Below are 22,266 nucleotides of genomic sequence, written 5' to 3'. Positions count from 1 at the left end.
AGTCAACAGTAAATACAAAGAAGAGAGCCAGAAAAATTTAGCACCTCTGGCAATATCTTCCTCAGCAACCTACACAAAGGCAGGCCTGACCTGCAACACCACAATCTCTACTACAGGTCGTCAAGGAGGCCAGTCCTAAATACACCTCAGCATTGAACTCTGGCTGGCTGGTGTGGATCAGATTGATTCCAACAGCACAATCAACTGGCCACCAACATACTGCATTGTTTTGACAACATATGCTTTACCATGCATCCTGTAACCCAGAGCTATGAATAGTGTTGCTCGAAGGTCCAATTCCTTCCATCACATGGCCAACTTGGAATCTCCCCAATCCCAATTATCTGCATTTGTCAGAAAAATTGTTAGAACGATTTCTAGGTTGATATTCAATTTCTTCACCTCATAATAGCTGTGCAGACAGACAGAATTAACATTTTGAGTTAATATTTTTACCAGTGTGAGTAAAGCCTAGAAGAATGGGACAGGATGGGGCAGAGAGTTTAACATAAATTGTACATCTGCAAATCAAACTGTTATGGGAAGTAGGGTGGTTATTTATCTGAATCTGCAATGCATCTGCAATAAGATAGATAAAATAATAGCACAAACAGAAGTTGAAAAGAACTTGGATCTAATTGTGATTACAGGAATATGGTTCCAACCTCATCAAGAGTAGGAAATTAATATTCCTGGGCAGGTATGCAAGATTTGAAATACAGACAGAATGTCAAATGAGGAGGGGTAGCCCTGAGAGTAAAGAATGACACAAAGAGATTAGTGAGAAAGGTCTGGCCCCAGAAGATCATGACATGAAATCAGTTTGGGTAGTAATTAGAAATAGCGAGAGTCAGAAAGCTCTGTTGGAAGTAGCTTTTGGGCACCAAACAGTAGTTATAACATTGGACAGAGCAATGAAGTAGAAATTATTGGACCTTGTTGCAAAGCTAGTGTGCATTTTGTGGAGAATTTGAACCTTGTATACACTGGGACAAACAAATTGGCAACAATGCTGAAGAAGATAAGATTGGAGGATGTTTTCACAACAGTTTATTGGCACAATACATTGTGGAAGTGACCGGAGACAAATTTGTTTTAGATCTACTGTTGAGTAATGAGCTTGGGTTAATTATTAATACTGTAGTAAAAGGCACTCTGGGGAATAGTGATCATAATCCAACTGATTTCCATGTTCAGTTGAAAGTGATGTGTTCTAAAAACAAACAATCTTAAAATTAAACAAAGTCAATTACACAACATGAGAGCATATACAAACAACAATCATAAAATTAAACAAAACCAATTACACAGGCAATGATCAGAGAACTGACAGATTAAAGGGTAAATAGAATGTAAATGAATGTTGGGGAATGAACATAGAAACTTTACAATGCATCAGCAAGAAAAACCCATCTGTGGCCCACTCAGGACGTGAAAGATTTGATTAAAAGAAGAGGTTTATAATATTGCAAAAAAAAAAGTGAAGATTGAGAGTGTTTTACAAACCAGCAAAGGGCTACTAAAATTCTAATTAAAAACGGAAATAGTAGAACATGAGCTTAAATTAGTCAGGCATGTAAATACAGATTGACAAAGCTTTTATAGGTATACAAAAGGAAAATAGCTAAGGTAAACATTGGCTCCTGAGAAGCAGAGACAGGAGAAATTAACGTGAGGAATGAAGAAATGGCAGGGATATTGAACAAATATTTTGTCTTGACAGCAGAAGATACAAGTTTCTTTCCAGGAGCAGATGGCAATCAATCAAGCAATCAATATCATTCAATCTACACTACCACTCCATGTTAGTCTTTTTGGATTGGAGTACAGGAGAAAAGAAATTTCTTCAAAGTGTATGAGGCTTTGGGAGCACTACATCAGGACTACTGTGTGCAGTTTTGTTCCCTACATTTAAGAAAAAGGTATTGGTGGCAAGATGGTGAATGTTCTAAATCAGTCCCTGGGATGAGAGGATTGTTCTAAGATGAGAAAATTGGATTGATATTCTCTGTGGTTTAATAGAATGAAAGGTAATCTCATTGATAACATGAGTGAGAAGGTGCTTGATAGGATGCATGCTGAAAAATCTCTTCTGGTGATCAGGGAATCTAAGATGGGGGAGCAGAATCTCAGGATAAATAGGTGATCACATCGGACTGAGATGAGGTATACATTCTTCACTCAAATATTTGTTATGACATAGAGACAAACAGCTGAACCAAATCAGCCTTCTAGCTCTGTATTCGCTACACGGTAAAATCAAACCATGGAAGACCCTCAAATAGTGACTCCAATGGTTGCTAACCAGACTTCTGAATAACCAATCCCAGACTTTGGGGCTGGGGGAAGGTAGGTGGGATGGAGGTAGGTAAAATGGCAATAGGTGGATGCAGATAGGGGTGTTGGGGATTGGTCAGTGGGAAGGGTGGGGCGGATAGGTGGGGAATGATAGCCTGGACATAGAATTCACTAGTTTCAAAATCTACCCACCCCATGCCCAACCCTCCCTCTCATCCCTGCTCCTTGACCTGACACTGAGGTCAGGGGAGGTGATGGCCTAGTGGTATTATCACTGGACTGTTAATCCAGAGACCCAGACAATGTTCTGGTGATCTGGGTTCGAATCCTGCTATGGCAGATGGTGGAATTTGAATTCAATAAATATCTGAATTAACAATCTGATGGTGACTCTGAATCCATTGTAGATTGTCAGAAAAACCCATCTTGTTCACTAATGTCCTTTAGGGAAGGAAACTGCCATCCTTACCTGGTCTGGCCTACGTGTGCCTCTGGACCCACAGCAACATGGTTGACTCTTTGCTGCCCTCTGGGAAATTAGAGATGGGCAATAAATGCTGGCTAGCCAGTGATACCCTCATCCTGTGAATGAATAAAAAAATACTACTTGTCCATCTTCTTCCCCACCCTTTCCACTGACCAATCCCCACTACCCGTACCTACACCACCAATTTTGGTGTCATCTGCAAACTTACTAATCATACCATTTACAATCACATCCAAATTACTTATATAAATGACAAAAAGCAGTGGACTCAGCACTGATCCTTGCAGTATACTGCTGGTCTCAGGCCTTCAGTCCAAAAGCAACCCTCTACTGCCACCCTTTATATCCTATTTTCGAGCCAATTTTGTATCCAAATGGTTGGTTCGCCCTGTATTCCATGTGACCTAACCTTATTAACTAGTCTACTATGCGGAGTCTTGTCGAAATCAATACTGAAGTCCATATAAATAACGTCGACCACTCTGCCTTCATCAATCCTCTTCATCATTTCTTCAAAAATGAGACACAATTTCCCACACACAAAGCCATGTTGACTATTCCTAAACAGTAGTTGCCTTTGCAAATACGTGTAAACCCTATCCCTCAGAATTCCATCCAACAACTTACCCACCAGTTGTGGGTACACAACAGTGATGTCAGGCTCACTGATCTATAGTTCTCTGGCTTTTCTTTACCACCTTTCTTAAATAATGGCACCACATTAACCAACCCCCAGTCTTTCGGCACCTCACCTGTGGCTATCAATAATACAAATATCTCAACAAGGGGAAACAGTAACCTGGCACATCTTCCCCCTGTACTTTTGACACTTCAAGACGTCGCTATTTATTTTTCCAAGTTTTCCAGCTTCCATATCCTTCTCCACAGTAAACACAGATGCAAAATACTCATTTAATATCTCATCTACCTCCTGTGGTTCCACACATAGGTGACCTAGGTGATCTTTAAGGGGCCCTATTCTCTCCCTCGTTACCCTTTTCTTCTTAATGTATTTGTAGAATCCCTTTGGATTCTCCTTAACTTAATTTGCCAAAGTTATCTCATGTCCCCCTTCTGCTCTCCTGATTTCCCCCTTAAGTATCTCCTATTGCCTTTATACTCTTCTTGGGATTCACCTGCTCTCTACTGTCTATACTTGACGTATACTTCCTTCTTTTTCTTAACCAGAACATCAATTTCTCTAGTCGTCCAGCATTCCCATACCTACTAGCCTTGCCTTTCACCCTAAGAGGAACATGTTGTTTCTGGACTCTTATTATGTCATTTTTGAAGGCTTCCCACTTTCCAGCTGTCCCTTCACCAGCAAATATCTGACCCCAGTTAACTTTTGAAAGTTTTTGCCTGATACCATCAAAATTAGCCTCCTCCAATTTAGAACTTTAACTTTTAGATCCGGTCTATCCTTTTCCATCACTATTTTGAAACTAATAGAATTAGGATCACTGGCCGCAAAGTGCTCCCCCACTGACACCTAAGTCACCTGCCCTGCCTTTATTTCCCAAGAGTAGGTCACGTTTTGCACCTTCTGTAGTAGGTACATTCACATGCTGAATCAGAAAATTTTCTTGTACACATTTAACTAGTTCCTCTCCATCTAAGCCCTTAACACTATTGCAGTCCCAGTCTACGTTTGGAAAGTTAAAAATCCAGTAACATTACCACCCTATGATTCTTACAGATAACTGAAATCTCCTTACAAAACATGCTTCTCAAATTCCTGCTGACTACTGGGGAGTCCGTAGTATAATCCCAATAAGGTGATCATCCCTTTCTTATTTCTCAGTTCCACCCAAATAACTTCACTGCATGTACTGCCTGGAATATCCTCCCTAAGTACAGCCATAATGTTATCCCTAATCAAAAACGCCATTTTCTATCCTTTTCTATCCTTCCTATAGCATCTATACCCTGGAACATTAAACTACCAGTCCTGTCCAAATCTCTAGCATTCCCAGAATTTTTTTCCTATTTTTGCACACAGCCAACAGTATTTAATTGACAGCTTTATTCTGGACGTACATAAACAAAAGTAATAACTGGGATGGCTTATGCATCCCTAACTCTCAAGCATTGTAATCAAGTGCCAGCTTCTTGGAGAAACATTTTCTTTAAGTTTGTGTAACTTCTGATTTCACTTTTCAATTTTATTTCCCGTATTGAAGTGGGCTGACTCATACCGAGGTACAGTTTAATGACCATCTGAATGAAAACAGGACTTGGAGGGTTAACTATGAATACAGATTGAATACATTTGGCTTTCATTCCTTTGAGAGTGGAAGAATGGGTGATCTGATCAAGGTGTTTGAAATATTAGAAATATTTCGATAGAGTGAATACAGAGAAACAATTTCTGCTGGTAATGAAATCAAGAACTAGGTGGGGGCAAATACTTAAATGTAGAGCTAGGAGATTTAGGAAGGAAATGAAGAAAAATGTTCCATAAAGCTTTAAGGAAGTTTAGAATGTGTTCCTCCAATAGCTGATAGATGCTGGGGAATTGAAATCTTCGAGGCTGAGATTGAAAGGTAGAGGTATTGAAGGTGAGTAAATGGAGTTGGGCTATAGATGTGCAATGCCCTAATCAAATGAGGTAGTAGATTTGAAGGGTTGAATGGACTATTTCTATTCTTAATATGCTGTTGCTTATTTTGTGCCCAAGTTCAGTTCCTCCTTTAATCTGTTGAAGTTTTCTTACATACCGGCCTCTCTCCAGATTAATGCCCTCTTGAAAGACCCTGAGTGGGAATCAACTCATAAAGTGGAAGAATATAATTTTTAAAACTCATCCATAGGATGTGGGCATCACTGTTTAGGCCAGTATTTATTTCCAAGGTATAATTCCACAGACTACAGTTTAAGCTAAGTGATTCATATTTATATGCAAACCTAAATTGGGAGTAAGTCTTAACAGGAAGAGACTTTTTGTCTTGAACACAATATAGTTCTTGCACAGTCTCAAAAGTCTTGTAACTATCTTTTTCTGTTAGTTTCTATAAGTGGTAACTTGTAAATTGTTCCATTGTTGCCCGGATTCTGTATTGCAATGGCTCTGGTGCTACAACTTTGGTGTAAAATACTTCCATGGCTCTCGATTCCTCTACTGTAGCTGTGTCTCATGGTTTCTGTGAGTTATAGTGGCAATGCTCATGGTAAGCTGTAAGTATTTTTTTACTTTTAGCCTTCTCAGCTTGTACTTTGTGTTGTTAATTCAAAGTTTTACTCTTTAGTCAGTAGGGATTTTACTTTACCCATGGAGCGCTGATATATTTACTTCCTAGCTGAATGTCTAACTGGGCATGTTCCTAAAGATTCTTGCATCTGTACCTGTCAGGTGTGACTCAGCTTTAAGTTCTTTCTAGCCCACACTGTTTCTTATGCATTCTTATCAGGTCTGGAGTAAAGACTTTAACCTAGATTGCTGTTTCTCTCTTGTTGTTCTTTCCACAGTGCTTGTTTATTTAAGTACCTGCAGCTATGGGCTGTCTGTATAAATGGTTCTTCAAGTGGTGAAGTTTTTAATGCCATAATCTCACTTTGATCTTCTAAACACCTCTTACTCTGTGTCCAATGGAATTTTTCAAGTCGTATTAAGCAACGATGACCACTGCTGATCACCATGGGGTATTCCTGAGTAGAAGGATGCTGTCACCAATTGTCTTTCCTTGACTGGATCTAAAGGTCCATTCGGTTTAAGTGATAGAGGAACAGCTACTTTTTGTCTTGAGCAATATTTAGTTTATTGAATGATAGCAATCAGATACAAGTTACATTTGTGAGATAAATGTTATAACCAAGACTATGAGGACATCTATGAGGTCTTTACTCCATGAGGTCCTCCAAAGATGTTCTGCACCCATCCAAGCTATGACTTCATTAGATTGGTGGGGCTTAATGCAGTATCCAACATTAACCCTTACAAAACCATTACTTTATACAAGATAAACTGCTATGATTATGAACACATTTATCAAATTTTGTATCAATCTTTTCTATCCATGGAAAACAACAGCCACATTTCTAATCTAGCTTCATAACCAAAATCCCTCATTCCTGGAACTATCCGCATCATTCTTTTCCACACCCCTGTTAAAATCTTTACATATTTTCAAAAATGCCCAGAATTGACACAATACTGCAGTCAAGGCCAAACCAGTTTCTTATTATGGTTTGTAAATAGCTTCCTTGCTCTTGTATTCTATGCCACCTGCTATTTACAAAGCCAGGATTTCATATCTCTTACAAACTTTCTCAACCTGCTGAGATCCTGATTTGTACACATGTACCCAGAGGTCCTTTTGTTCCAGCACCCCTTTCAGTTTCCTTTCCCACCAGGTCGATTGAGGAGCTCAGAACTGGTGAGGGAACCTTCTTCCATTTCCTCTTCATTCAGTGCCTTTGCTTTGTGGACTACTTAGAGCAAGAAAAGGAAGTCTTGTATTGTTACAGTACTTTTATGACTTCAGGATATCACAAGTCACTTCAGAGTTGATCAAGTACTTTATGAAGTGTAGTTACCATTGTAGGAAACTCAGCTCCCAATTTTTGTACAGCAATGTATAATAAACGGCAATGTGATAATGATGAGAAAATCTGTCTCTGTGATATTGGTTGAAGCTCAGATTCCGAAGATTAATTCGCTGCTTACCATTAAGATTGGAGCTTATTATGGGGACGACAGGTAAGGCCTTGATTTAATGTCCCATTTGAATCGCTTATGCTCCCTCAGTAAATAAAGGCCAGATGTATTCATTTGTACTGGTTACAGTTCTTTGGTAAATTATTTAACAAACTATCCCTCCCTAATTGACTTTTACATACAGTTTCAAATTTTTTCATCCTGCATCCTATCTGGATATTCATGAAATGAATATAAATTGTTGCGTTATGAGGGATTTAAACACATTCAGCATACTTTGTTGAGACAATGACTTGCAGCCCTAGAATCCTCTGAGATATTTGCATTCTTCCAATTCTGACTGATTGTGCATCCCTGATTTTTAATGCTGCAGCATTAGTGGCTGTACCTTCAGTTGTCAAGACCCTATGTTCTCAAACACCCTCCCTAATTCATTCAATTTCTCAACACCTTTCTCCTCCTTTCAGATGCTCTTTAAAACCTACCAGTTACACTAAACCTTTGGTCACAAATCTTAATATCTCCTTATGTGGCTCAGCATTAATTTTTCTTCTGTTACTGGGCACCTCGTAACAATGTCAGGAACTGTATAAATAGGAACAAAAATAGAAATTGCTGGGAAAGCTCAGGAGGTCTGGCAGCATCTGTGGAGAGAGCAAGAACTGCAGATGCTGGAGTCAGAGTCAATACAGTGTGGAGCTGGAGGAACACAGCAGGTCAGGCAGCATCAGAAGAGCAGGAAAGTCGACGTTTCGGGTTTACGCGTTTCGGGTCAAGTGACCGTTCCTCAGATATAGGAGTATTCCCTGAAAGGAGGAGGCAAGGGTTAATAATCTGATAAGACCAGGGTAATGCTGTAGGAACATGGCTTCATACCCCACCATGGCAGTGAGCACACTTGAAGTTCAACGAATGAAACTGGAACTGAAATCTGGATTCCCTGATGGTGATCATAAAACTATCAACAATTTTCATAAAATCCCATCTGCTACACTAATTTCCTTCAGGGAAGGAAATCTGCTGACTTTACCCAGTCTGACCTATATGTGATTCCAAACTTACAGTAATATGGCTGACTTTTAACTGCCCTTTGAAATGACCTCCCAAGTCTCTTTGTTCATGGATGGTAGGGGATGGGCAAGAAATGCTGGCTCAAGTCTCATGAAAAAATAAATAAAATGAGAATCCAGCATTTTCTTGGGGATGGTGTGATTTGTCACCACAGTTGCAGAATGTTGTTTGTCTTCCTGCTTAATACCACTTATTTTCCTTCGTTACAGTCCACATGCAGAGTAAGCAGGAACACACTCAGTGGATACTTTCTTGCAGGCAGGAATATGGCGTGGTGGCCTGTAAGTATTGACACCTCCATTTTCTTTTAAAATGTTAAGACAGAGAATGAAAATACAGATAATTTAACAAGCTGCTCACTTAAAGGACTATGTGGAAACCCTGGTAACTCTGACAGTAGAGTATTAGCGTCATTAGCTAAAGAACATCAACTTAACATTCTCTTGACTTTTAACACTTGGTGGTTTGCTAATTAGTTGTGTCAATTGATTATGTATATGTGCACGCTCTAGTTGTGATTAAGTCCTACTGATACGAACTGAGGAAAGAATAGCACACATATTAATGAGAACCAATAAGGGCTGGTGCAGTGGTAGTGCCAGAATGTGCACTTCAGGTTTCACCTGTCCTGGAGGTGGGTCATTACATATCTGAACAGGGTGATAAAGTTTTTTTTTAATATAAGAGCTAGAAGGCTCTTATGGCGCAGTTGTAGTATTTTTAAATCTGGACCAGAAGTTCTGGTTTGAAATCCTGCATCAGGATGTGATGGCTGTGGAGATGAGTCATAATATGTCCAAACAGATTAATTCAAAGATTTTTTAAGAACCAGTTGGGATGAGCTGCTCATGAAATGGAAAAGTAGTCCACACTTCTGCAATGTGAGTATTATGAATAAATGCACCTTGAAGACAGGCCAACTCCTGAATTTTCCTTTGCCAGATGCATGTTTACCGGATTAACACATCTTGTGATGAAGATTGAATTGCACAACGTAAACTTAAGATCCACACAACCAACAGGCTATAATTATTAACAGGGCACATAGTTTGAGAGGTGACTGAAACTATATACTCAGCCCTTTTGTCTATCTGACCTAAATGGGAACCTACTCCACCCAATTAATTTTCATAATTCATTATTTCTATGAGTCTAAAGTCTGCTTTTGAGACAAACGTTTACAGAATGCCCTTTGAGGCAGAGGACTGGAAAATTGCAGATGTTATATACTTGTTTAAGCAAGGGTGCAAGGATAAACTGAGTAACTACAGACTAATCATTTAAACCTCGTTGAAAGGAAAGCTTTTGAAAACTATAGTTTGGGACTTAGTTAACCGTCATTTAGAGAAATTATGGCGTAATTAGAAAAAGACAGCTTGGATTTGTTAAGGGCAAATTGTGTTCAATTAACTTGCCTGAGTTTTTTGATGAGCTAAGCATTGATGTGGATAATGCAACTGATGTGGTGTAGAAGGGCTTAAAAAAGTTGTTGGATACAGTGTCACAAGATTGTCAGCAAAGCTAGAGTGGATAGTATAAAAGGGACAACAGCAGATTGGATACAAAATTGATTAAGGGTTGGCTCAGTGGTTAGCATTGCTGCCTCACAGTGCCAGAGTCCTAGGTTTGATTCCACCCTCAGGCAGCTGACTGTGTGGAGTTTGCACATTCTCCCCGTGTCTGCGCGGGTTTCCTCCAGGTGCTCAGGTTTCCTGCCACAGTCCAAAGATGTGCAGGTTAGGTGAATGGGCCTGCTAATTTGCCCATAGTGTCCAGGGATATGCAGGCTAGCTGGATTAGCCATGGGAAATGCAAGGCTATAGAGAGAGGGGGATGGGTCTGATTGGGATACCCATTGGAGGGTCAGTGTGGACACAATGGGCTGAATGGCCTGCTTTCATGCTGACAGGATTCTATGAAGTGACAGTACACGGAGATCAATGGGAGAAGTTTGTTTTTCAAACTGGCAGACTATAAGTATATTTGCCATAGTCACAGAGTAGGGTTCCTAGAGGAGAATGATAGGACTCCTGCTTTACTGGATGGGGTCTTGAACCTTCAACTGTCTGCTTCAGGGATGAGCGTGTTACACATTGAGACATTACATCAGTGTATAATGTCATGCAAATGAGAGTGATCCCATCCCATTGTCTGCCCCTCAATTTCAACTGCGAGAACACTCTAGTTCTCTGGTATTTTCCTGTGGACATTCATCCAATAAGATGATTAAGACCACCTCTTTTGGTGATGGTTATGTAGCACAAGGAGACTGTGGGAGGAATGAAAGTAAGGTTCAACAGTGTACAACATTCATTGTAAGCCAATAACAAATTGTTGAGAAGCATCAACTTTACACGCAGCAGGGACTTTTCTGTGTTAAAGTTGGTGAAGTATGTTCCAAGTTGGTATAAACTACATTAGTTTGTAATTTTAATATGGATCATCCTTTTACTGTCAACATAATTTTTATTTTGAAATAAATACTCTTGGCCAGTTATCTTTTTACTGTAATGATCTTTTTAATGCGAACAAACTTGGGAACTGATTCTCATCAGTCTAAGTGCTAAACATGGCTTTGACTTTGGCATTCACTAATCATTTTACAAAAGGCCAAAGTTGACTTTATCTTTCTCCTCTCATCTTCTTATAGATTGGGGCATCGCTATTTGCCAGCAGTGAAGGCTCTGGACTGTTCATTGGCCTGGCTGGCACTGGGGCAGCTGGAGGAATTGCTGTTGCTGGATTTGAGTGGAATGTAAGATTAACGTTGAACTTGCAAAATGTACACTAGGCATCACTTTGAATGAATGGTGGGGCAAAATACGTTTCAAAATGCAGTTTTTCCAATATCTCTCACTAATATTTTCTGTTGTGTAAATAATTATGTTTTAACTGTTCGGCTTGCTAAACAGTTGGTGGGTGCCAAGCAATGAATACACTTTTATCCTCCTTACAAACTGTATCATGAACATCAATGATCGTCAGTTGATTATGGCTTGGGTTAAATGCAGAGTAATGCTTCCTACCTTTGTCCCCAGTCTCTGAAGGATGCTAATCATCACAGCAGCTGTTCTTGTAAACTCTGAATTAAGATCTTCAATTGTCAACTTGCTTGGGGCTGTTGATTTGTGCCAACCAGGAACTGGTTGGATACTGGTTCAAATTATTGTGCTCTTTTTGTTTATGGAAGAAGAAAGACAGAAGTCTTTTAAGAAGATAAGGAATCAGATTAGGAATAGATCAAAGCCTGCCCACCATCTACAAGGCACAAGTCAGCAGTGTGATGGAATACCTCCCACTTACCTGGTTGGGTACAGCTCCAACAACACTCAAGAAGCTTGATACCATTCAAGACAAAGCAGCACGCTTGATTGGTACTACATCTACAAGCAGCCAGTCCTTCCAGTATTGTACTTAGTTGTAGCAGTGTGTACAATCTACAAGATGCACTGCAGAAATTTGCCAAAAATCCTCAGACAGCACTTTCCAAAACCATTAGTACTTCCATATAAGAAGGACAAGGGCTGCAGATACATGGGAACACCACCACATTCAACTTCTCCTCCAAGTCACTCACCATCCTGACTTGAAAATATCCCCATTCGTTCACTGTCACTAAGTGGGGTCAAAATCCTGGAATTCCCTCCCTAATGGCATTGTGGGTCAACCCACAGCAGGTGAACTGCAGGGGTTCAAGAAGGCAGCTCCCCATCACCTTTTCAAGGGCAACTAGGGATGGGCATTAAATGCTGGTCAGCCAGCGACACCCACATCCCACAAATGAATAAAAAAATCATGTGGCACCTCAAGGCTACACAGCCATTTGTGATGAAGACTCGTGATCTACTATTATTTGGAAATTTGGGTTCTGAAGTGGACAGTACCATGTATGGCTTTAACTTGATTTATCTTTCTATATTGTGTGTGTTAAGAAGGGAAGGGCATATTGTAGTTTCATTTTTAAGATTTGTGATTGGTAGCTAAGTGTCCAAAGTTTTGTTTACATTCATCTAAATGACATTTTTAAAACCCTAGGGGTGATTAGTCCAGCACCTTAGTAATAAGAATAGAAGAGAAGAAAGATAAAGGATAGTTGTATGGCAATAAAGTGTCCTATGACACAGGGAGACAGAGACAAAAAACAATTTTTTTTTTAGAAAAACAGAACCATCCAGAAAGCCAAGGAGTGAGATGGCTTTTTCATGGCAGCCTGCAAGTTAACTTTAGAGAAAAAGTCCAGTATTAGCAACAGTGCAGTTTAGCAGTCCGCAGAAGTGTCATGGAAGAAATATTAGGAAGGTAAGATCTTCAGAAATAGAAGAGGAGTTTAATGAATCATTATAGGAAATATATAAGCTGTATTTAGCAGATTGTTTCAGCATCTCAGAAAGATACATTGATTTTAAAAATTGCCAGTACTGCCAGAAAGGTACCATGCATGGCTGTACCAATTGAACAGGGAACTTTAAGGTAGAAACAGGGTGACACTTCGTTGAGGTATGAGCATGTGTAAAGTTGCTGTTGTGGGTAAAAGGATTATATCTTTATTTTTGATATGTGTTTTAAAACTGTTTCAATTAGTTCTTGTGCAATGCAATAGTTTGTGTTTTTTTTCTTATGTGTGGAATAAACTTTGATTCTCTTTTGTTAGAAGAATATTGGCAGCCTCTTATGAATATTTTCAATAAATTAACCACTACAATAACCAAACTGAAATAATGAAATTTACGATCTATCAAGTCAGGTTTGACTTGTCAAAGCATTACCATCAGCTGGGATCATAACACATTCAATACAATCATAAATTTGAGGTGATGCATTTTGGAAAGGCAAATCAGGGCAGGACTTATACACTTAATGGTAAGGTCAAAGGGAGTGTTGCTGAACAAAGAGTTCAGGTTCAAGGTTCCTTGAAAGTGGAGTCACAGGTAGATAGGATAGTGAGGAAGGCGTTTGGTATGCTTGCCTTTATTGGTCAGTGCATTGAGTATAGGAGTTGGGAGGTCATGTTGCAGCTGTACAGGACATTGGTTAGGCCACTATTGGAGTATTGCGTGCAATTCTGGTCTCCCTCCTGTAGTAAGGATGTTGTGAAACTAGAGAGGGTTCAGAAAAGATTTACGAGGATGTTGTCAGGTTGGAGGGTTTGAGCTATAGGGAGAGGCTGAATAGGTTATTTTCCCTGGAGTGTTGGAGGCTGAGAGGTGACCTTCTCGAGGTTTATAAAATCATCAGGGGCATAGATAGGGTGAATAGGCAAGGTCTTTTCCCTGAGGTTGGTGAGTCCACAACTAGGCAGCATAGGTTTAAGGTGAGAGAGGAAAGATATTAAAGGGACCTGTGGGGCAACTTTTTCACGCAGAGGGTGGTGCGTGTATGGAATGAGCTGCCAGAGGAAGTGGTGGAAGCTGGTATGACAGCAACATTTAAAAGGCATCTGGATGGGTATGTGAATAGGAAGGGTTTAGAGGGATATAGACCAAATGCCGGCAAATGGGACTAGATTTATATAGGATATCCAATGAGTTGGACCAAAGGGTCAATGTCCGTGCTGTATATCTCTATGACTCTGTAACTCTATAACTGCTTTTTGGTCTCAAATTCACTTTTCTGCCTGATCCCATTATCACTTGATTCCCTTTGAGTCCAAAAACCATTCAGTCTCAGCCTTGAATATATACTCAATGACTGAGCATCCATGGTCCTCCGAGGAGAAGATGTGGAAGGTGGTAATTCTCTGTATTTTATTTTATTTCATTACGTATTTGGTCTGATGTCAACTCATGACCAGAAACGAGTGAACGAAGAGAATGCCACCAAAGAATTACTTCGTTTATGTTAATGCTAGGTTATAACTCGGCCCAATCACAAAAACATGCACAACTGGTTTGTTGATAATGAGCATGCAGAGATAGTAAGCAGTTTCTGCTTTTGTAGATTATGATCCTTGAGAAATATGGAGTAGGTTTCCTCACCAGACTGGATGTAGTAAGATTGTACAAACGTTTAAAAGGATCATTTATGATTTTGCTGCATTTAAAACATGTTTTATATTCATTGAGTCAAGGCTTACAATTGTGCCAACTTGATTACAATAGCTCGGTGATTATACTTTAGGGTCCTAACAATCCAGCATCAAATGATAAGAAGTGATCAACTAGATTTATCATGAATATAAATCCTTTTTGCTGAGAGGCTAATTGTCCCTGACTGGGGAGTCTAGGCCTGGGGATCATTAGTCTCAGAATATGGAGTGGTCGTTTTAGACTGAGTCGAGGAGAAATTCCTTCACTTAGAGGACTATGAATCTTGTGAATTCTCTAGCTCAACGGGCCACTGATGTTCAGTTTTTGAGTGTATTCAAGACTGGGATCAATTAAATTTTTGATACGAAGGATATGCAGATGGGATGGGTAAATAATCTGAAGCAGATTTAGCTGAGGAGGGGGAGGCACTTAGTCCTGGGTTGTTAAATGATGCTCAATGTCAACAGTATGGGTTTAATGCCCATAGTTTTTCGGAGTTGCCTTCCCCTTTTGATACCATGCAGCCATGACTAACAACCCTCAGAAAATAAAGATAGAGAGAGAGAGATCAGCCATGGTGGAACATCTTCCTATTGCTTATGCAAATTCGTAGCTACATTCTATACGTTCTTCAGCAAACTCACATCAGCGTTTGTTTATCAAGATCTTCCTCGTTCCCAAGCTTCATTTGAAGTTATTGTTCCAACCGCATTCAAATTCTTTCCAGAACTCCTTAATCTCCCAGTGAACTAAACATTACTTGCTTCCCTTCCTAAAAAAAATTCCTCAAATAGGATTTCTTTAACTTAGACTCAGTAACTTCACTGAAGATTACCACTGTGAATGAATTGCTTGATATAAGTTGTCTCCATCTATTTGGCTGGTAAGCTGCACTAATTAGAATTGTAAATTTAGATATCAATCCTGATCAAAGTTTTAAGCAATTGCAATAATTGTCTCTTAGAATCTGACGTGTCACACCCTAAGGTGATATGACATCTCTGCTACTTCCCAGTGTTACACCCATGCATCACTTGATAAATCTTGAACCTTATTATTAAAAGAAATAATTTTTGGCGTATTACCATATCAACTTAACCAGCATCTAGGCATAAATAAAGCCCCACCTTGTTCTCAGAGTATATAATACTTCTCCAAACAATGTACATGCTGTGTGACCAGGAACTTATTTCCAAATTTTCAGGGGAATGTTGTTAAAAAAAAAGGCATTTTTCCAAAGTTTTTTGTCTTGCACTCATCAGGACAAATGCATAACCATCAAATTTCAAACTGTCACAGCAATGTATTTTACAGGAGAAAATGGTGCTGATTGGTTTGCAAGTTGATGCTGATTGGATGAGGTGTTGCCACGACGAAAGCAGTGGAAGTACCGTCGGCTTCTCAAGCTCCTGGGTATTAACATGCTTCTCCTTTCAACAATATTCAAATTCAGGACACTCAGACAAAAGCAAAATGCTGCAGGTTCTAGAGATCTGAAACAAAAAAAAAGCAGAAAGTGCTGGAGAAGCTGTGCAGGTCTGACAGCATCAGAGGAGAGAGAAACAGAGTAAATATTTACAGTCCAAGAAGATATCAGTAACTAGGAGTTACACTTTCAAGATTGTCAGCAAGAGAGCTAGGAAAGAGATGAGAAGAAACTTCTTTACTCAGAGAGTTGTTAGGATTTGGCATGTACTGCCTGGGATAATGGTGGAGGAAGATTCCATATGAGGTTTCAAAAGAGAGCTAGATATATATTTGAAAGTAATGAAGTTAGAGTGCTATGGAGATAGGGCTGAGGAATAGGACCAACTGAGTAGCTCTTTACGGAGACAGTACAGACACAAGGGGTTGAATGGCCTCCTTCTGTACTGTGAAATTCTATGACCCTAAGATTCATATAGAACTCCAAACATTTCTCTCTCTGTCTGCAGATGCTGCCAGACCTGCTGAGTTTTTCTAGTACTTTCAGTTTTTATTTCAAATTTGGGCATTGGCTGATAGTAGAAATTGGGATCTGCCAATGACCATCATCATTTTCCATTGCATTTGAAAAGGAAAATTGGGGGTGCAGAAGAAATCTACATTTATAAAGCACTTTTCATAGCAACTGGATGTCACAAAGCATTTTACAGGCAGTAGAATACTTTTGAAGAGTAGTCTTTGTTGTAGAAAACATGGTAGCACTCATCCATCTCCCACAAACAGCAATGTGATAACAACTAGATAGTCTCATTATGTGATACCAAGAGAGTAAAACATATTAACCAGAACACATGAGAGAACACCCTTGCTATTCTCTGAAGTAATATTGTGTAATCTTTAATGCCATGGGATCTGAGATGGTGGGCAGGACTTCAGTTTTAATTTCTTCTCAAAAAGACAATACCTCCAACAGTGCAGCATTTCCTCAGTACTGCACTGAAGTGTTAGTCTTGATCTTGATGCTCAATCCAGGGCTAGAATTTCTTCATCACGATGGAGGACTAGACAACTTGCCTAAAACCAGGCAGAAATCCTGCCTTGGCCATTTGTAGGACTCCAGACTGCATGAATCGGCTCTCCCAAAACTAATGAATGAATTATTTTTCACTGGGCCTTCTATCCCTTTTAAAGAATGGATGCCTGTCACCAAAAGCTTCTGGCCAATTGAAGAGCCGGAAGCTCAGTAGTTTCAGCAGGACCACTGGTAGCTGTGGTCACTGCTGGGACTGCACCAGGAAGATGAAGACGTGTAGGAGCAGGCTGACCTCCCAAACAAGAAGTGGATTCGTGGGGCATCAAGCATAGGCAGGTTGGCCTGACAAAGGGTAAGAGGTTGCTGAACGACAGCCATTGCCACCATACAATCCCTCTGTGGGCCTCAAGATGCTCAAATGGAAGTCCACACTCCAATATCAGAGGGAGGCTACCAGAGTTCACCAAGGAAGGCCATTTACCATAAGCAAAATGTCAATGGTGATGGGAACAGGTCCTTAACTGATCATTTAAGTTGTTTAATTGATCTCTGGACAGGAGAGCTCTTTCTCATGGCAGGAAGATGAAAGACACTGTAATCACTGCCTTCCCTCATAATTTTACTAGCTCACTTCTATTTCAGTCTCTGTAGAAAAGAACATTTCTACATTCCACTGAAAGAACCAACACAAGATTTGTGGTCCCCAACTCTCTGCGGAATTCAATTCCCTTAATTTAAGTGTTTCAAACAATCTCACAATTTCTAGCAATATTACAAATACCAGTGTGCAACTGACTCATAATATACTGAACTAAACTCTTCTGTACTGCAACAGAAGCACAACTGACCTTTCAGATTAGTAGAAATATAAAGTGCACATTCCTATATACCTGAAAAGGCAATATTTGTGGGGCCACGGAAGGAGGAAATGCATGGGATTGAGTTTCTTTCAAACAGCTGGCGCAGACACAGTGGGCCAAATGGCCTCGCTCTGTGCTGTATTATGCTATCACTCCCCAGCCTGGAGTTCCTGTTTCACTGCACTTGGACATTTTTGACTTAGTCAGCATCACCGCTGCAAAATATGCCAAATTTAATATGCAAGTTGTATACAAGTGCAAATCAAATTTTCATCAACTTCTGTGCTTGTGTTATAGACATCATTCTCAAAGCAGGTGCTGCTTACAAAGCCAGCCATGCCCCTCCAGTGAATTAATCACTATTGGGAGTTCCCACAATTAAGCTTGTCTATAGATCTTTGACGTTTGGACCGTGTTTTTTTTTTCATTTCAGAACTTACTGAAAAATTGATGACATTACATCTCACATGTTGAGAAAATAATTTTGTACATCTTTTAAACAGTCATTTTCAGTCAGTTTAGGTTGGCTTGCAAGTGATGGGTTGACACTGCTTTATAATTATTTTTCATGACAAATCCATTTTCAGTAGAATTACCCGAATTGCTGCAAGTTCTCAATCATAAAAATGTAAAGGAAATTATTTAAAAACTTTAGAACCCTTCCCAATTGCAATGCTTTATTCTGGTTCTGTTGTTGCAATATGTAAATTAGTTTACCAGAAAGTTAGAAGAACACATATTGTGAAATGAGCACAATTTTTGTAGTAGTTTGCAGTGGAATACCTGATTTTGCTTTAAATGGCAACACTACCCCTACATATTTACCAGAATAAGCAAGGCGAGAAAAACCTTCTTCCCAGAGCGAGTAGTTAGGGTCTGGAGCGCACTGCCTGGAATTGTGGTGGAAGCAGGGTTGATTGAGGCAATCAAGAAGGTATTAGATGGTTATTTAAATGGGAATAATAATGCAAGGGGCACAGGGAAAAGGCAGGAGATTGGAAATAAGTCAGAATGCTCAGCGAGCTAGTGCAGGCATGATGGGCCAAATGACCTCCTTTGCACTATAACAATTGTAGATTCTGTGATTCTATAACCAAAACAGTAAATGCTGGAAATAGTTGGCAGGTTTAGTGGAAGCTGTGGAAAGAGAAACAGAGTCAATCTTCCACCTGCATGACCTTTCATATAACTATATAACTATGTTCTATTACTGAGTAGTAATCTATGTTGATTGGGCTCTTATTCTGTCATTATCTTAACAGGCCACCTATGTGCTTTTGATGCTGGCTTGGATATTTGTCCCTGTCTACATATCATCTGGAGTAAGTACATCTGATGTGTTTTGCAAATAACTTCATTCCAGAAGTTCAGCAAATGCCTAGCTTTGTTTATGCTAATATGCCTTTTCTTTCCCCAAATTATTTATCACAGATAGTGACCATGCCTGAATACCTTCAAAAGAGATTTGGAGGGGAAAGGATTCGAATGTATTTATCTGCACTTTCCCTGCTGTTGTCTGTATTCACCAAGATATCTGTAAGTAAAGATTGTTTCTCTTCCTGTGTTTCTGTTATTTAAAAATGGTCACAGAATCTTTCACATCTCCTGAGAGCACAGCTGGTGCCTCAGTCTAACACTGTATTCAAATGACGGCTCTTTTGATAATGCGGCACATGATCAATGCTGCAAATTATAGACTTGACTGTTTGTCTTGGAGTTGACAGCAGCATTTTTAAGGCACAGCAAGGTCTGTATCAGGTGTATGAAACCAATTCATGATGAATCAGCTGATTTTTTTTTAACCATGACCAATTTTTCTTCCCACTGAAGTTCATGGAATAGTCATTCAATCCCAATTTGAGATTCATTTCCCAGACTTGCTGCCACTTTCAAGTCACATTAGGCCTGCGCAAATGCCATGCAATGACCACCTCTCACATAAAAAGAACCTAACCATCTCTCCTTGATATTCAATGCCATTGCCACCAGTGAAACCCCTGTTATTAACATGAAAGGGTCACCATTTAGAAGAAACAAAACTGGGCCAGCCGTATAAATACTGTGGCTACAAAGGCTAGTCAGAGATTGGGAATGATGCACCAGGTAACTCGCACCCTGGCTGCCCAAACCCCGTCTAACCATCTACAAAGCACAAGTTAGGATTTTGGTGGAATAGTTCCCACTTGCCTGGATGAGTGCAGCTCCAAGAACGGGATGGCAAATGAGTACTTGCTGTTGAGCTCACCTTGTGAGTCACCAAATCTTTAAATCTTAAATGGGAAGCCCCTTATTTTGAAACCCATAATCCTAAGCTCCCTGGCAAGGGGAAACATCCTCACAGCTCATGAGAAATTCATCCCCACCTCAATCTTCATCACATGCATGTTTCTTCTTAAGAACCACTGTTGCGCCATTCTGTGTTGACCTAGAAAAAGCTGGAGAGCACATTCCTTTAGTTTTAATACATTTGGGTTTTGACAGACATGTCATTTCTTTCACCTGGCTGTTTTGACCTGTACTTTCATTCCCGAATTTGACAGAAGTACCACACCCTGTGGCGAGAGAATGCAATGGGGGTGGTAAAGGGAAAGGTGAGTAGACAGACACACCTTCTGCAAATTATATTACACTTAAATCACTTTCTGTTGATCTCGTTTGTCACGACACACCCAGACATATTACAGCTAGTCTTGAGCCAGAATAAGGCTGTCTGCATTAACCTTATGTTTCTACAGTGTTTGTTGTCAATTAGAAGTAATTAATTTTAACACAAATATCTCTTGAGTTGTTGAAGATTGCTGTTAGATCTTTAACCAGGTGATATTAAACATTTGGAGAGAAGCTTTCCTTGCTTCCAATCCTACTGCTAAACACCAGTGCCTTCTGAACAGGACAGCCATGTATGTGAACACTGCCACTGACATTAGTGCCAGTGCCATTGCGTGTTCAGCAATAGAATACCGATTGAGAGTGGCTCAGGGTAGCTTGTCTTACAGTTTTCCCACAGTAATTGGCCTGAATACAAAGGTGGCCAACAAAATGGCCATCTGTACATTCACAAACTGGCCAGGCATAGTCAGTTACAGGCAAATGATGTGCCCTGAGCCAGAATGCACACGTGCTCTCCATCACACAAACATGCACAGGCACACAGGTAAATGGCCGTATTTCTAGTGCTGTGTATAATGAGGCCACTATAGAGGTTCACTATTTGTGAACTATATCCAGTTAGCAACAAAGCACTGTCCACTGGATTTAAGAAATAAGCAAAGCAACTTGGAAGCAGTCAAAACAAGCTGTAATAAAATGTAGTCACAGGTTGAATGGTTGCACTCCTGGGATTATAAATGCATTGCTGCCATTGTTACTCCTGTCCCTTTTACAGTCTGGAGTTATCTCTTTCCTGGATGTCGGCTCAGGTGTCAGTTCCAAACAGCACTAACTGGCATTGAGATTATATGCCTGATATTCTCTTCGTTCCTAGCAATTGGCATTCCATTACTTTGCAGTGATGTAGCACAGCGAATTTATAGAATGCAGGGCACGTTTGAGAGCGTAATCTCAGGTTAAAGGGTTGACCATTTACAACAGAGATGAGGAGGATTTGTTTTCTCTAAGGGTAGTGAAGCTGTGGGATTCGTCACCGCAGAGGGCTGTCAAGGCTGTGTTGTTAAATGTGCTCACGGTTGAGATTATTAATCTTAGGGGAATCAAGGATTATGGGATAAGGCAGGAAAGAGGATTATCATATCATGATCTCATTAAATGGCAGAGCAGGCTCGATGGTCCAAACAGCCCAGCTTTATGATCTCATGTAGGAACCTTGGATACTTGGAAATTTGGCAGCTAGCACACTTCAGGAGGAACATTAACCCCACCCCACCCCCCACCCCCATCCCACCTCCCCAGTGTTGAATCAGAATGTGCAGGAAGCAGGTATTTGGTCAATCGTGCCTGTGCTGGCTGTTTTGAAAGAGTTATCCAAGTATTCCCACTCTGAAAATTGTCAAGTGTGCATTCTATTCTCTTTTGAAAGTAATGATTGAATCTGCTTCCAGCAGCCTTTCAGGCTTTACGTTCTAGATCATGGCAATGCATTGTGTGTAAAAGCGGTTCTCCTAATCTTGACCCAGGCTCTTTTCTCACATTGCGCCCAATGAACATGAGTGACTGCGAGTGAGGTTAGCTGAGATTTAGTTCCAGCTTTCACTCTCTCGAAAATATGCTGCGTTTATTTTGTGCAACCAACTGTATAATTGACCACAATCTTTGCACCATAACATGTGGAGTTTGTGAGGAGATAGTAGGAACTGCAGATGCTGGAGAATCTGAGATAACAAGCTGTAGAGCTGGATGAACACAGCAGGCCAAGCAGCATCAGAGGAGCAGGAAGGCTGATGTTTCGGGCA

General features: G+C 40.1%; 1 protein-coding gene across 1 annotated transcript in view; it reads left to right on the top strand.

Moving 5' to 3' along the window:
- Positions 1 to 22,266, top strand: part of slc5a10 (solute carrier family 5 member 10) — a 125,759-nt gene that overhangs the window by 3,537 nt on the left and 99,956 nt on the right. The window contains exons 2-5 of the mRNA XM_048609781.1: positions 8,723 to 8,794; positions 11,164 to 11,268; positions 19,120 to 19,179; positions 19,289 to 19,393. Of these exons, the coding sequence (XP_048465738.1) occupies positions 8,723 to 8,794; positions 11,164 to 11,268; positions 19,120 to 19,179; positions 19,289 to 19,393 (342 nt within the window). The remainder of the gene's footprint in view (positions 1 to 8,722; positions 8,795 to 11,163; positions 11,269 to 19,119; positions 19,180 to 19,288; positions 19,394 to 22,266) is intronic.

This window comes from Rhincodon typus, chromosome 21, assembly GCF_021869965.1.
Source record: "Rhincodon typus isolate 14 chromosome 21, sRhiTyp1.1, whole genome shotgun sequence".
In the NCBI taxonomy this organism is placed as follows: Eukaryota; Metazoa; Chordata; class Chondrichthyes; order Orectolobiformes; family Rhincodontidae; genus Rhincodon; species Rhincodon typus.
Note: the sequence above shows the minus strand (reverse complement) of the source record. Positions and strands in the feature narration are given on the sequence as shown.